The 17287-nt window shown below is 39.0% G+C and overlaps 1 protein-coding gene and 1 pseudogene across 3 annotated transcripts in view; both read right to left on the bottom strand.

Moving 5' to 3' along the window:
• Nucleotides 1–17287, bottom strand: part of USP50 (ubiquitin specific peptidase 50) — a 39351-nt gene that overhangs the window by 17455 nt on the left and 4609 nt on the right. The window contains exons 2-6 of one of the 3 annotated variants that reach the window (XM_086320911.1): nt 8515–8572; nt 7204–7423; nt 2489–2683; nt 2072–2267; nt 1194–1403 (exon numbers count right to left, since the gene is read on the bottom strand). In XM_086320911.1, the coding sequence (XP_086177037.1) occupies nt 1194–1403; nt 2072–2267; nt 2489–2574 (492 nt within the window). In that variant the 5' untranslated portion in view covers nt 2575–2683; nt 7204–7423; nt 8515–8572. Of the gene's footprint in view, nt 1–1193; nt 1404–2071; nt 2268–2488; nt 2684–4730; nt 4928–7203; nt 7424–8514; nt 8573–17287 lie in introns of those variants that run through there. The other 2 variants (XM_086320910.1, XM_086320912.1) reach the window with 2 other exon arrangements.
• LOC147364427 (large ribosomal subunit protein mL42 pseudogene) lies at nt 11899–12611 on the bottom strand (annotated as a pseudogene).

Below are 17287 nucleotides of genomic sequence, written 5' to 3' on the forward strand. Positions count from 1 at the left end.
GCAGAAACGTAATCCCCGGTGCTTTTCTCAAAGTCAAGTTCAAGAGATGCCAGCACCACAAGATGCAGTTTGGATAGAATCCTCCTGGCAAAGGAGGTGCTGCTTTCTCACTTAGTTACTGCAAGGGATCCAAATGTCCATCTCATTTCTAATCTCTGAATCATCATTTTACTATTTCTGATTTGTTTCAGAATAATACCAACTATGCAATTTCCACTAACCAAGTCAGGCTTTATTTGTCTCATCACAAAAGTGATCTGGTGACTAAAAATGGCTGTATCCCAGTATCTGGGGGTGGCCCATAAAAAAGACAGCAGAACAGAGAGAATCAGATCTCATGCCCACAGGAGACATCACCAACCATCCAAGCCCCCTGCTCTGCAAACCACTGGCCTAAAGAAGTGAGCACAGATTGCCAGCGCCTCATTTAGAGGCTTTGGAATTCATCTCCAGCAGGCTTTAGCAGTTTGATCTGAGGAAAAAGTCCAGGTCTGAATAAGCAGAATTCTTTTCTCTAATTCTGGTATGTGAAAAAAGTTTTAGCAATAGATGTGCTTTCATAATTGCAGGAAAAAAATATTAATGTGTGTTTTTCTGCAAGGAAACTTACTGCTCCCTGCCTCCTAACAGCCACCTACCTTTCACCAACACTTCCCACCCCTGCCAACCCCCCACCCACTCCCTGACCCTCCCCACTCCATTTACATATTAACTTTTGGTATTACAATAAAGAAAATTCAAGAGGTAAACTAAGACACCATTCCATTCTATCTTCCCCCTCAAATTCCTCAGCTTATGTCCAAATATAAGTGGCTCAAGACTAAAAGTCAGATTTATTTCTATCTAGTTTTCAATCTGGACCTACAGACCTCTGGGATGAAAAGGGGCCATAGAATTTTTATAAGTTTAAATTTCCTGTATGCACCAAGCCATCTCAATAGGTTGAATAAAGCCCACCTATCTATTTTACGGTGAGGCTGTTTTACTGAACGTCATCAGAGATACAACTGAATTCACAGTAACTTTTGGCTATATGTCGCTTTTCTATAAAACACTGTCATCATCGGCTTCCAATTTTTTTTAGTTATAAAGTGGATCCCCTTATACTAGAAACTATAGGAAACAACGCTGAGAAAAATCCAGGGCTGGGGCAGAAAGAGACAAAAGAGGTCTCCAGGAGTAAGAATTCTTACCTGAAGAGAGCACTCGTATTCGGATGGAATGGGGAGGGAGATGATGGTGAAAACTTCGTTCTTGTAGGTGCAGTTCTCACACTTTAAACATACGATGCTATAACTAAGCTGCCCTTCAAACAGCCGGGTGATGATGGAGGACTCATTGGCGATCATCTTCCTGCAGCATCTTGGAATGGATCTTTTTTCATATGCTTTTCTCCGGTGGTACTAATCAAGGGACAAATTCATGCCAAATCAACTATTGGTTATCAAAGTTGTTTTAATAAAATGACCCGATTTTTCTATCAAAATGCTACCCAAAACTTTAGTTTTGGATTCAGATAATAAATAGAATAAGATCTTAAGAGTATATAATAGGTATAATTTCTGATAATTCATTGATTTGCCTCTTTAAGTGAAGCTGAGGATGAGGATACCCTAACCCTGGTAAAATCCATGTCCATGGTGCCATAAGCTGACAGCCAATGATCCTGTGATATGGGGCTCTGGAGGCGGGTTTTCCTGGGAAGAGGGTAAGCTGCAAACTGGCTTCCGGTCATGCAAGTTTATCTAGCGGTAAGATAAAGGAATTGGATCTTTCCTCCAGTCCCTTCAGGTTATGTTCTCTAGCCTCCTATTGTTAGGGGAAAAAAAAAAAAGTTTCTTAAAGAGCAAATGTTAAACTCCTGAGATGGCCCAATTTTGTTAGGCTACAAGCCTGATGTGAATCTAGCTGATGCCCAGGAACAGCATTTCTGGGAGCACATTCTGACTGTCCAGTGATTCTACAGCCTTAGCGAAATGTTCTAAAGGCGCTATGCTTTCAGTCGGTTCTGCTTTGGCAGCTTATTTCATCACACCTCCTGCCCACGTCTCCCACCATTAATTCTACCTACCTTTTTCAGAGCTTCATGAAGTTCATTCAGGACATAAATCAAGAATTCCTGAGCATCTTGCTGCGTCTTTTTCATAAATACCGGGTAGAGGTTGCCAAGAGCTGACCGAAATATTTCTGGTGAGACACAGTCAGAGTCTCCAAGCCACATGTCTGTCATCACATATGCAAAGGCAGTGGCAACCTCACTGCAGTCCCTAAGAAGGAGGGGAAATGTTTCTGGCTGATCATGTGGCATCAGACCCCAAGCTCGATTCATTTCTTGGTTGACCTTCTCGTTTTACTCACCCTAGAAATGGGATCTGGGGCGCTGCAGCCTCTACTAACTGGTTTAGCCCTTTCCAGAAGGTCCCTTCCCTAACCTCACCTTGGAGAGCAGGGGTGGGGGCAGGGCCACAGGTAAGGCAAATGGTCTTACTTTTGAAGAGCATTAATGTACTTTCCCGAGAGAAAGTACTCCACCAGTGGTGAGATGCTGCAGAGACACTGTAAGATGGCATTCATGTAGCATGTGTTGCCCAGGTTCCGCAGGCCAGTCACCCCCTGGAGATGCGGCTGGTTCTCTTCAGCCTCGTTAACTGGGCACGGGTCATAGTGATCTGTGCACTCTGAACTGTGTCCGTGCCATGTGGAAAGAAAGGAAAGCATTTTGAAGAAACAAAATATGCACAAATGAAATCAGGCCCTCTCAGCCTCATGACACAAAAAAGAGTTCTTCATAAAATTTATACCAAATACATTCCCTATCAAAGACAGAAGTATTTGGACTTGGAGTCTAAAACTGTGTTACTTGGCTCAGGACTCTCTGAACAGTGAAAGTGAAGTCGCTCAGTGGTGTCCAACTCTTTGCGACTTCATGGACTGCAGTCTACCAGGTTCCTCTGTCCATGGGATTTTCCAGGCAAGAATACTGGAGTGGGTTGCCATTTCCTTCTCCAGGAGATCTTCCCAAACCAGGGATTGAACCCAGGATTCCCACACTGTAGGCAGACGCTTTACCATCTGAGCCACCAGGAAACTCTGAACAGTGCCTGCAGCCAAATAAACAGAGATAAAATTTCTTCCTAAAACCAAAGCAAGAGGACAGAAAACACTGCCTTTTCAGGTCCTAGAATCTGCTAAAAATGCAGACTTTCTTTCTAAATACTATTTAGAGTATTTACATTTTTGCTGGACAAGTAATTTAATTATTACTACTAGTAATAATAATAATAGATAGCAGTTAATAACAATGATGGAGAAGGAAATGGCAACCCACTCCAGTATTCTTGCCTGAGAAATCCCATGGACAGAAGAGCCTAGCAGGCTGCAGTCCATGGGGTCACAGAGTCGGACACAACCAAGAGCATGTGCAGAGTAAAAATGAAAGTGAAAGTGTTAGTCACTTGTGAGCCCAAGAACTGTAGGCTGCCAAGCTCCTCTGTCCATGGAATTCACCAGGGAAGAACACTGGAGTGGGTAGCCATTCCCTTCTCCAAGGGATCTTCCAGATCCAGGGATCGAATCTGGGTCTCCCACATTGCAGGCAGATTCTTTACTGTCTGAGCCACCAAAGAAGCCAGCTATCATGTATTAACTGGCACTATGTTAAGCATTTAATATGAACTTTCCTATTTAATTCTTGCAACAATTCTATGGGGTAGTACAGTTATTTTTGAATCCTGTTTTACAGGTGAGATATCATATGTAAATGGGCTAGTCATTTGCTCATGGTAATATACTAAGGCATGTGCAGTGACTTGTAGAGAGAAGGGATATTTATCTATCTACCTACCCATTATCTGTCTGTCAAGTTATTTGGATTTATATATCAAATATTAAGAGTCTATATGTGTGTGTACACATGTATATGCCATATATACATTCAAGAATATAATATAAATTATACACATATACATATAAACACACAAACATACATAGAGGGAGAGAAAGAGCACATACTTTGCAAAAAAAAAAAATAGATCTTACTTTAAATTCTGACTCTTGCACTTACTAGTTACATGATCTGGGACTTTTATATGTCTGTTTCTCATCTATAAAACAGGATAGTGTTACTTGGCTTACAGGACTGTTCTAAGGATTGGATTAAATGATGCAAGGTGTGAAGCACAGATTACATAGTTAATAAATGGCAACTTAACCTAAATTTTTAAAGAAATGACTGATCCAGAATATCCTTAGCAGTAGCTATGGAATTCATATGTCCATATGGATCAACCAGACCCGCACAGAAGAGAGTCCTTTCTCCACACAGAGCTGCTTTCTGTGATTGGGCTACTGCACCAGGCAGCCCAGTATCTTTGTCCCCTCGATTCTTCTTTCCATGCTTACTATCTCAAATTGGGTCTCCAGGAGACAGGTACCTCACCTCAGTACCTCTACTTACAATTCTGCCAGTTTGACAAGTTCTCTCTGTTACCTGGATGGACATTTCCCTTTTATTTATCAATATCATGGGAGGCCTAGACCTGTCACTCTTTAGGCATAACTATTAGCTGGATATTAAATAACATCTTCCCTTCCATTTGGGGAACCCCCAATGAGTCAAACCTGGAAAAATCATTCAAAATGCGGCATGTACCTCCTGACCCCTTAAGCATGGCTTCCTCCTACCACCCTAACTAAGCTTATCTAAAAAACTATAGTAGACAGAAGCTCACAGGACATAGTAGATACTGAAGTCATCTTCAGGGAAAGACCGCTGTGAAGCCATTTCATGAAACCACATTGGTCTTTCACTTCTATTTAGGAGCTGTGTCTAATCCTTTTAGCTTCATTTCTCCAAGCCTGTTACTCGGGTTCTTTCTGTTTCTAATAAACAACTTGTATGTTCCTCTCTACTTTCAGTAGCTGCAAACTGATTTCATCTGTACTTCAGTTACATTCCAACTTGGATTTCCCATACATCATAATCCTTTACATTACACTTCAAGATTCTGCAATGTTGCCATTGATACTGTTAACTTGGCTGCTTTAAAACTTTCAAAGGTTAGATTTCAGAGAATTTACAGAACATATGACCCCTTTTCCTCCATCTTTCCAAGTGTTTATTGTATGTATATATTATACATTCTCACAAACACACATTCACAGAGGATTTGCCTCCACATCAGTGGACACTATGGCAACCCTACCCGCTTAGGGCACTCATCCACTTACCCAGTGACCACACCTCTTCTAGGCCTTCGAGGGACTGTTTCCCATGGTGGAAAGGGAGACAGCAGTTTTTGCTGCTTCCCAAAACATATAACATTAGGACAGACTAGAGTATTTCCCTTCATGCTCATCAACTAGAGTGCAAAAGAGGTTCATATTCACACACACACACCACACTAGTGCCACACGGGGCAAATAAAGTGTTCATCATAGAAGAATTTATAAGCTGAGAAATAGCAAAGCACACATGGTCTCCTGAGCTCTCATTTTATTCATAGAGAACCATGCATAAGAAAGAACTTCAGTAGAGAGGGAACCCCTTGCAAAGAACCCCCCACCTTATGCTCTGTCTACAAAGCTAATACCAACCTGTTCTTCCTCTAAGCAAACTCAGAATCTGTAAGCAGTAGGTAAAGAAAGAGCCATCAGGGCCAATTCAATTCCTTTTTTCTCAACTCTACATCAAGTAAAATGAATGAGATTACAGAAGGGGCTTCCCAGGTGGCTCAGTGGTAAAGAACCCACATGCCAATGCAGGAGACACAAGAGACATGGGTTTGATTCCTGGGTCGGGAAGATCCCCTGGAGGAGGAAATGGCAACCCACTCCAGTATTCTTGCCTGGGAAATCTGATGGACAGAGGAGCCTGATGGGATACAGTCCATGGGGTTGCAAAGAATTGGACACAACTGAGTGACTAAGCATCAGTTATACAAGCATACAAATGGAAAAAGCGCTTCAAAAATGTCATTATCAGGAAAGAAAGTAGGCTGACAACTATTTCAGATTTAAAAGAAACTAGAGAAACAAGACCAAATACTCAATCCTGAGTGGGATCCTGGATCAGGAAGAAAATTAGTATAAAAGGGTATTATTAGGACAATTGATAAAATCAGAATATGGATTATATATGAGTAATTTTGTATTTTGTTGAATCTTCTGAATTTTATAACATTGTATTCTGTTTATTAAAGAGAATGTCCTTGTTTTTAAGAACTACATACTGAAAGATTAAGGGGTAAAGGCGCATGATTTAAGCAACCTGCTTTCAAATGGATCAGAAAAATACACAGACACAGAAACATGATGAAAGAAGGGAAAAGGGAGTGATAAAGCAAATATGAAGCAAATGTAGCCCAAATGCCTACAACTGGTGAATCTGAGTGAAGGTATACTACAGTTCATTGTACTCTTCTTGCAATTCTTCTGTAAGCTTGAATTATCTCAAACAGTTACAAAATTAAGAATGTAGTAGATATACTTGTCATTTGGATTTATAGCCAAGATATATTACCGTTAAGTCAAAAAGCAAGATGCTTTAGAGTTGCGTGTAGTATATCCAAATGGTTATCTATCTATATAGATATTTGTACATTAATATATACCTTTATATTTATGTTCAGGCTACACAAAGACATTAAGAATACATTAAGACATTAAGAATTCAGGCATCATTTATGACGCCTGAAAAAGGGATCCTGGCAACTAGAGAGGCTAACTCTTGCAGTTATTTGAACTTTGCAGTCTATTTACAGATGAGTTTCTTGAAGTCTTGAAGTTCAGAACCACAGTGGTGGTTCTGGAGGACTTGAATACTATCATCCTGCTCTTTTTGTAGATTAATTTCTCCCAAGACCTTGTTTCTCCTAATCAATGTAGTCTGGTTTAAAATTTCATTTTATATTTGATGCTGGAAGATAAAAATAAACTTCATATTCACATATTGATCTTATATCCAGGAAGCTTTCTAAACTTTAGTATAATTTTTATTAATATATAGGTTATTTGGATTTTTTCCTTTCAATTCTTATGCATTTTATTTTTTATCTTTCAAACTAGCTAGCACCTCTCATAAAATGCTGAATAAAAGTGAGATAGTAGGTATCCATAGCTCATTCCTGAACTGAGGAAAAGTATTAAATAATTCACCATTAAAAATAATACTTACTAAAAAAAATAAATAAAAATAATACTTACTAAAGGCATAATTTGTTTTTTGAGAGTAGCAATCATGAATGGATTGTGAGTGTGATGAGGTTTTTCTGTATCTTTTGTGGTAATCATGAGATTCTATCTTCTTTATTCTGTTACGGTGGTTAATTATTGATGATGGTCATACATTAAACTCACTTTCTATTTCTCGAATCCGCCTGCAATGCGGGAGACCTGGGTTCGATCCCTGGGTTGGGAAGATCCCCTGGAGGAGGGCATGACATTTAAGAGAAATCTATCTTATTTGTGACATAGTATCATCTTCATGAATTGCTGGGTTCTGTCTGCTAATCTTTTGTTCAAGATTTTTGTATCTACGTTCACTGAGTAAAATCTCCTACAGATTAGTATTCTTTACCATGTCACAAATTACCAAATACCTAGTGGTTTAAAACCACTAAGGTAGTTTAAACCACTAAGTGGTTTAAAACCACTAAGGTTTCTGTAGGTCGGAGTCCAGGCATGGCTTAGCTGGGATCACATATTTCATTTTGTTGTCAAGTGTCTTTAGGATCCTTCAACCTGAAACAGTTCTTATAAATCTCCTTGACTTTCAAGAATTTACACCTTTGAAGATTACTGGCCAAGTATTTTGAAGAATATCCCTCAATCTGGGTTTGTCTGATTTTCCTCATGATCAGATTCACTTCATGCATTTGTAACATACAAATATCACAGAAGCGATAATGTTTTCTTACTGCCTCACATTAGATATTAGGTGCAACACAATTTTGATCTGTCCCAACACTGGCAATGTTAACTCTAAATCACTCAAAGTGGGGCCTGCCAGGTTTCTCCATCATAGTTACTTTTCCTTTTTTTTTTTTTGGCTGCACTGTGTAGCTTGTGGGATCTTAGGTCCCTGACCAGGGATTAAACCCGAACACTCAGCAGTTTTAAAGTGCAAAATCCTAACCACTGGACCATCAGGGAATTTCTAGTTATATTCTCCTTTACGTAATCAGTGTTTTGTAGGGAAGACTTAAAACACTACAGGGGTTGCCAAATGGCGATTTTCTAATGCCATAATTCCAACTACATTCATCAGTTGGTCCTCTACTATAAAGAGAAGTTTTCCCTTTTCCTTATTTATTTTTAAAAAGTTTTCATCTTTGTGGACTCACAAATTTCTACTTTAAAATTCACTGGACTAGAATCTGTTATTACCATCATTTATTTTTGATGTACAAAGAGTCTCAAGATTAGCCAGCAGGAGGCCCTTCAAAATGTTTTCTGTACCCACTTGACTCTTGGAGCACCTTCTTACTTTTTAACACAGCAAGATCTTTCACTTACCTTGTTACTACCTCTGTACCAGTCCTGAAGTCAGCCATTTCTCAGAGAGCCCTGGTTCCTGTTGGAAGAGAACAGTATTTAGAAACCAAGATCTGGGAGCTAGGTGTACTCATGCTACTGCAGTATCACAGGCTCCCATTATCCTTTGTTTCCTTATTTGATCAGCTTCCCTGCATGCAACTTATCTCCTGTTGCTGCTACTACCCCTGATCCCCATCCCACTACACTACACACAGACACCATCCTTACTTACTCTGCTTCTCTGATACCCAACGTCAAGCCACTGCTGCCCCACAATATGAAGCCTAACTAGATTGGTCTCAACTATGGCTTTTTTTTTAGATCAAAGTGTGAATAAATACTGGAAGAGAAGAAAGCAAGCAGGCTTTCCCTGTTATTTTCTGCTTCTCATTTTGATGGATTACCTTTCGTGTGTGTCTCTTTTCAGATTGCTTTAAGTTCACTAAACTGCTACAGAAACATAAGTAACAGAGCTTTTTAACCTGAGAATGAGCATTCAGGTGTGGGGGTGGGGTACAGCTGTCGGCAACTGTAGGAATGCTTTAGTGGATTTTCCAAGGAGAACAGTCTATAGAAAAGTGTGGGAGCAGAACTGTGACACACTTGGATAGACTGCAGGTGTTCTGACAGAGGCCAGTAATGCCCACTCACAGTGTGTCATGCGAGGAGTCCAAAAAACACAGGTCTCTCCTGCAAATTGTGCCCTCCATGTCCTTGCCAATGTCTGTGCCCACCTTGGACTGAGGACATTCAAAGCAGATGTCCACACACATTCTCACACTACAGCCAGTTTAGACCCTGTGCACAGCATCCATCCTCACTGTAGTCCACGACAGGGAGGCCTCAGCCAGAACTCGGACACAGTGAGTGCACACAGCTGGCCCTGACAAGTGTGTGCATACACTCTGCCAAGTCCTTAGCGGTCTGGGGAGTCTCCCTTCAGACTCAGAGCTACTGTTACATCAAGACATGAACCAAGCAAAGAAGAGTGAAAGGATGGATTACCTTTTTTAAAACTTCCTCTTTTCTCCTCTCCCATTTTTCCTTTTTTCTAACTTTCTGGAAGCTGTACATTATTTTTATGTTCTATGTTTCCTTTACATATTTCAACAAATATACAAGTAGCCCTTATTACCTTAATATATTTGGATCCAAAGTTTGAATACCAAGGGATACTGTATTATCCCAAACTATTTAGTTTTGAACCTGTGGATGGTTTGTAATGAGTTTGTGTGAAAACTAAGTTTATCCAGTGTTTGAGATAATACAGTGAAAGTCAGGATAGCAAGGGCTACTCATACTTAAAATTATTTTTCAATGTCAAAAATTAAAATATATAACTTTACCCCAAAAGGTGAGATAAATATGCTTTACTACACCTTCCCCTGAATACTCTTTACATATTAAAAAATTTTTATTCTAATTTACTTAAAAAGATTAAGTCACACATAAACACTTCTCAGCAAGTATTTAAATCTGTATACTTCATAACCTTTTGCTCACCTCTGTATCTTTTATTTCAGGTCTTCCTATTTCAATCCTATATTTTAAGTGAAGTGTAGTTGACATATTAACTTCAGGTATGGAACACAGTGATTTGTTTTTGGCCACACTGAGCAGCTTGTGGAATCTTAAGTTTCCTGCCCAGGGACTGAACCAGGGACATGGCAGTGAAAGTTGCCAACTCCTAACCACTGGACAGCCAGGGAATTCTGTGACCTGGTATTTTACAGATTATACTCATATAAAAAGTTATTACAAAGTATTGGCTATATTCCCTGTGCTATTATATCCTTGGATCTTATTTTACATCTAATAATAGTTTGTACCTCTTAATTCCCTTAACCAGTCTTGCCCTTTCCTTCATCCCTCTCCTCTGGTAACCAACCGCTCGTTTGTTCTCTGTATGTGTGAGTCTGTTTTATTTATTTTTCAGTCCACATGTAAGTGAAAACATGCCGTATTTGTCTTTCTCTGACCAATTTCACTAAGAACAATACCTTCCAGGTCTATCCATGTTGTTGCAAATGGCAAAATTTCATCCTTTTTATGGTTGAGTAATATTCCATTCTATCATGTCATTTCCAAATAGTGACTGTTTTCTTTCTTTCCTTCCAATATGAATGCCTTTTCTTTTCCTTGTTTGATTGCCATGGCAAGGACTTCCAATATCATGTTAAACAGAAATGCTGAGAGTAGGCATCCTTCTCTTGTTCTTGATCTTAGAGGATGTTAACTGTAAGTTTATTATAAATGGCTTTTATTATGTTGAAGTATGTTTCCTCTATGTCACCTTTGAATGGGTGTTGAATTTTGTCAAATTCTTTTCCTGCATCTATTGAGATGATCATGTGATTTTTAGTCTTGGTATTGTTAATGTGATATACCACAATAACTGACTTATGGATATTGAACCATTCTTGTATCCCTGGAATAAATCTCACTTGATCATGACTGATGTATGATCCTTTTCATGTATTGTTGAATTTCATTCACTATTATTTTGTTGAGGATTTTTGCATTTCTGTTTATTAGGGATATTGGCCTGTAATTTTCTTTAAAGTGTCTTCTGTTTTGGTACCAGGGTAATGCGGGCCTCATAGGAGAAGTTTGAAGTGTTCTCTGCTCTGCAATTTTTTTGATAGTTTGAGGAAAGGTATTAACTATTCTGTAAATGTTTGGTAGAATTCCTCTGGGAAGCTCTCTAGTCCTGGACTTTTGTTAGAAGTTTGTTGGTTACTGATTCAATTTTAATACTAGAAATTGGTCTGTTCAAATTTTTTATATCCTTCTTGGTTTAGTCTTGGAAGATTGTATATTTTGAAAACCTTATTCACTTTTTCCAGGCTGTCCAATTTGTTGGTATATAGCTATTAGTAGTATTCTCTTATGATTGTTTACATATCTGTGATATTGGTTGCATTAATAACTTTTTGCACTTCTAATTTGGGCCCTCTCTCATTTTTCTTAATGAGTCTGGCTAAATAAAGGTTTATTGATTTTGCTTATCTTCTCAAAAATTGAGCTCTTGGTTTTTTTTTTTTTTTTGCTGTTTTATGTATTTCCACTCTGATATTTATTTCCTTCTTTCTGTTGATTTTGGGCTTTGCTTGTTCTAAATCAGGTCACTTATTTGAGTTTTTTCTTATTTTTTGTATGTGAAGACATTTTATTATGATTTTACTATATATTAGTGATAAACCCAATTGTGGGCTTCCCCGGTGGCTCACGGGTAAACAATCTGCCTGCAATGCAGGAAACCTGGGTTTGATCTCCAGGTCGGGAAGATTCCCCAGAGGAGGGTAGGGCAACCCACTTCAGCATTCTTGCCTGGAGAATCCCATGGACAGAGGAGCTTGGCTGGCTACAGTCAAACGGGTTGCAAAGAGTTGGACACAACTGAAGCGACTGAGCACACACACACATGTGCATACCCAATTGTATTTTCTCAAACGGCAAATGAGATTAAGGATAATATTTCCCTTTGGATCCTGAAAACCTCATTATCACCTGTCTTTTGGAGGATTAGGTTTCTTACAATGTCTATGATTCTGTCCATGAGGATACCAATGGTGCTTAGTAGTAAAGAACATTTTGCTAAGTTGTTCTATCGTGGGTCCTTGCTCAAAGTGTTCCCTTTTTTCTTCTAATTTGGTTTTCAGCCCTAGATCATGTGTTTCTTCATTACGTACAGGATCTGGCTGAGGCATAGGTTTTATGTGTTCATATGGGATGTCCATGGAAGGGTAATAGCATTCTATTATCCTGCCATCAGATGTCACAAAATTGTCTACTTTGCAATTATAGTCATCTGGAAGAGAAGACTATGTAGATTTATGACAAACACAATATAAGGTTCCATTTTGAACTCGAAAATAATGTTTCAAGCTAGTTCTGTTTGACATTGCCCATTTTACTGCTGCCATTGCCATGGAATCAAGATGCTTGTCAGCATGAAATAATTTGAAGAGAAACTGTTCTTAAAATCTGCTTCTTGACTACTGCTCACCACAAGCCTGCCATTTTGTCTGAGATTTTTCTTATGTCTTGAGTTAAGCCTGTATCAATATAACCTTCCTCCTTAGAACAGCTTTTGCTGCTTCCTATAGATTTTGGGAAGTTGTGTTTTTATTTTCATTTGTCTCAAGGTATTTGTTTTCCCCTTCAATTTCTTCATCAACCCATTGGCTTCTTTCTTTTTTGGGGACAAGTTGTTTAGTCTCTGTATGCTTTTCCATTTTTTCTTCTCTTGATTTCTAGTATTATACTCTTGTAACTGGAAAAGAATCTTGATATAGTTTCAGTCTTCTTAAATTTACTGCTAATTGTTTTATGACCTAGCATGTAATCTACTCTGGAGAAAGTTCCACATGTACTTGAAAATAAGGTGTATTCTGCTGTTTTGGGATGGAATAGCTTGTGCTGGAGTCAAGACTGCCGGGAGAAATATCAATAACCTCAGGTATGCAGATGACAGCACCCTTATGGCAGAAAGTGAAGAACTAAAAAGACTCTTGATGAAGGTGAAAGAGAAGAGTGAAAAAGTTGGCTTAAAACTCAACATTCAGAAAACGAAGATCATGACATCTGGTCCCATCACTTCATGGGAAATAGATGGGGAAACAGTGGAAACAGTGTCAGGCTTTATTTTCTTGGGTTCCAAAATCACTGCAGATGGTGATTGCAGCCATGAAATTAAAAGATGCTTATTCCTTGGAAGGAAAGTTACGACCAACCTATATAGCATATTCAAAAGCAGAGACATTACTTTGCCAACAAAGGTCCATCTAGTCAAGGCTATGGTTTTTCCAGTGGTCATGTATGGATGTGAGAATTGGACTGTGAAGAAAGCTGAGCCCGAAGAATTGATGCTTTTGAACTGCGGTGTTGGAGAAGACTCTTGAGAGTCCCTTGGACTGCAAGGAGATCCAACCAGTCCATCCTAAAGGAGATCAGTCCTGTGTGTTCATTGGAAGGACTGATGCTGAAGCTGAAACTCCCAATACTTTGGCCACCTCATGCAAAGAGTTGACTCATTGGAAAAGACCTTGATGCTGGGAGGGGTTGGAGGCAGGAGGAGAATGGGACAACAGAGGATGAGATGGCTGGATGGCATCACTAACTCAATGGACATGGGTTTGGGTAGGCTCCGGGAGTTGGTGATGCACAGGGAGGCCTGGCGTGCTGCGATTCATGGGGTTGCAAAGAGTCGGACACGACTGAGCGACTGAACTGAAACTTGTACATATCTGTTAAGTTCTTCTAACATGTCATTTAACATGTCATTGATATAAATCAGATAATAAAGTCCCCTACTGTTACTATATTACTGTCAATTTCTTTCTTGGTATCTGTTAATATTTGCTTTACATACCTAGATGCTACTATATTAAGTGCAGACAGGTGCACATTTACAAATTAATAGCCTCTTCTTGTATTGACCCCTTTATCTTTTATTATAGAAAACACTTTGTTTTAAAGTCTACTTTGTCTAATCTGAGTACTGCTACCATAGCTTTTTTTCTTTCCATTTGCATGGAACATTCTTTCCATATCTTCATTTTCAGTCTGTTTTTTAGCTCTGAAGTGAGTTTTTGTAGGCAGCATACACATGGGTCTTGTTCGACATTTAAAAAATCCAATCAGCCACTGTGTGTCTTTTGGAGTGTTTAGTCCACTTAAAGTGATTATTGATAGATAAGTATTTATTGCCATTTTGTTACTTTTCTGGTTATTTTTGTAGTTCTTTTGTTTTTTTAGTCTCTTCTTTGTGGTTTAATGATTTTTATTGTTATGTTTGGCCTCCTCTTTTTAATTTTCACATGTATTTTAGATTTTTGATCTGTGCCTATCATGAATTTCACATATATTGATCTATACCTACTTGTTTTAAACTAAGTCATTTCAGTTCAAAACATTTTAAAATTCACTCCGTCACATTTTATGTTTTAGATGTCATATTTTACATCTTTATGTCTATCCATTTACTGTATATTGTGCTGTGCTGTGCTTTGTTGTTTCCAACTCCTTATAACTCCATGGACTATAGCCTCGCCAGGCTCCTCTGTCCAGGGGATTCCCCAGGCAAGAATACTGGAGGGGGTTGCCATGCTCTCCTCCAGGGGATCTTCCCAACCCAGGGATCAAACTCTGGTCTCCCGCATTGCAGGTGGATTCTTTTACCGTCTGAGCCACCAAAGAAGCCCACTTTATCGTACTTTATTGTAGTTACAGTTGATTTTACAGTTTTGTGTTTTAATCTTCATATCAGCTTGTTTCATTGGCAGATCCATTGCCTTTATTGTTATTTGCACTTGCCAGTAAGATTTTTCCTTTCGTGTATTGTATTTCTTATTATAGCCTTTTTTTTCTTAAAAGAATACTACCATGTTAACATTTCTATTAAGGTCAGCTTAGTGATGATGAACTCATTGTTTTTGATTGTCTGGGATATTCTCTCCAAATCTGAATGGTAATCTTGCTGGGTAGAGTATCCTAGATTGTAGATTATTTCCTTTCACCACTTTAAATACATCGTGCTACCCTTTTCTGATCTGCAATGTTTCTGTTGAAGTATCAGTTGATAGCCTTACTGGGGATACCTCAGATGTGGCTCTTTTTCTGTTGCTGCCTTTAACATTCTCTTTAATTCCTGCCATCCTTAGTTATGGTATTTCTTGATGTCTCTTTGGGTTCATCTTGTTTGGGACAGTCTGTGTTTACTGGACGTGGGTATCCTGGGTTTGGGAAGTTTTCAGTCATAATTTCATTAAATACATTTTCTAGCCCTTCCTCTCTCATTTCTCCTTCTGAGATCCCTATAATGTGAATGTTAGTACACTTGATGTTGTCCCAGAAGTCCCTTTAATTATCACTAAATTTTTGTTTTTCTGTTCTGATTGGGTGATTCCCACTGTTCTACATAATTTCCAGATCACTTGTGCATTTTTCTGTATTATCTAATCTGCTATTAATGACTTCCAGTGTATAATTTTCATTTCAGCTATTTATTCTTCAGTTCTGATTTGTTCATTCTTTTATGTTCTAAGTCTTTGTTGAAGCTCTGAGTTCCTCCATTCTTCTCTTGAGTTCACTTCAGTTCAGTCGCTCAGTCATGTCTGACTCTTTGCAACCCCATGGACTACCAGGCTTCCGTTTATCACCAAACCTGGAGCCTACTCAAACTCACGTCCATCACGTTGGTGATGCCATCCAACCATCTCATCCTGTTCAATGAGCATTTTAATGACCCTGTCTTTATACTCTTTATCAGGTAAATTACTTACCTTCATTAGTTTTTTTCCGCCCTGAGATTTTGCTCTTTTGTTTGGAACATATTGCTTTGAATTCTGTTTGTCTCTATGAAATCAAATGTCTTCCTGGTGTATCGTTGGGTGGGAGTAGCCCTATGCAGTGTGTGTGCCCAGTTGCTTTAGTTGGAGAGCTGGACACGAAATGAACAGGTGCCACATCTTCTCAGTTGCAAGCAATCGCTTCTCCCTAGTTCAGTGGTGGTTGCTGCCATTATGTGGGCAAGTCTATGACCCAAGGGGCCCTGAGGGAGCTGGGCTTCTCCTAGGAGCAATGGAAATCTACCAGGGGGAGGGGGGAGCGGGGTAGAGGGAGACAGAGGTATGGCCAGGGCTTGAGGGGAAATGTGGAACAGTTCAAAATTTGTGTCATCCTTGGGCAGGAGCCATGCCCTTTATCATTCCAACTTTGGAATATGCACTACTGCAGCAAGAATTAGACCTTATTTTTCTGATTTTATCCTTAATATTTTCCAAGAAAACTGTACATTTTCTGAGAATACCATTAAATAGCTTGGTTTAAACTCTTCCCTTTGTCTTCATATTGCTTTGTCTCCCCCAAATATTACAGTACAGGTAAAAAAAATTCTTGTGTCAATCTGATGTTTTTTTCCTTTGTATACTTCTTTTTGCTTCTTGCAGAGTAACATAAATGCAATTAATTATGCAGTTTTCTCACTTATTTCCTCTCTTCTAATCTTTTAATCTGGAATGCTTTATTAAATAGTCACTATATCTCATTCACTAAGCTAGAAGATATTTATTGTAAATCTACTTTGTGCCAGTCGTTGTGCTGGGTATTTGATAGTGAATAAAATACACATCTCACTTTCATATATATAGTTCACCCTCTATTAACTACTTTTATTCTCTGTGGCTCCAACTCTTCCCACAGAACAGTTACTCTGACTTTTGTACACCTGTACTAGTTATTCTGTACTTAACCTCAGATATGCAGATGACACCACCCTTATGGCAGAAAGAGAAGAGGAACTAAAAAGCCTCTTGACGAAGGTGAAAGAGGAGAGTGAAAAAGCTGGCTTAAAACTCAACATTCAGAAAACGAAGATCATGGCATTCTGGTCCCATCACTTCATGGGAAATAGATGGGGAAACAGTGTCAGACTTTATTTTTGGGTGCTCCAAAATCACTGCAGATGGTGACTGCAGCCATGAAATTAAAAGACGCTTACTCCTTGGAAGAAAAGTTATGACCAACCTAGATAGCATATTGGAAAAGCAGAGACATTACTTTGCCAACAAAGGTCCGTCTAGTCAAGGCTATGGTTTTTCCAGTGGTCACGTATGGATGTGAGGGTTGGACTGTGAAGAAAGCTAAGCGCCGAAGAACTGATGCTTTTGAACTGCGGTGTTGGAGAAGACTCTTGAGAGTCCCTTGGACTGCAAGGAGATCCAACCAGTCCATTCTGAACGAGATCAGC

The sequence above is a fragment of the Bos grunniens genome, chromosome 10 (assembly GCF_055505025.1).
Source record: "Bos grunniens cultivar Pamir isolate PY7600 chromosome 10, Bosgru_T2T1.0, whole genome shotgun sequence".
Lineage (NCBI taxonomy): Eukaryota > Metazoa > Chordata > Mammalia > Artiodactyla > Bovidae > Bos > Bos grunniens.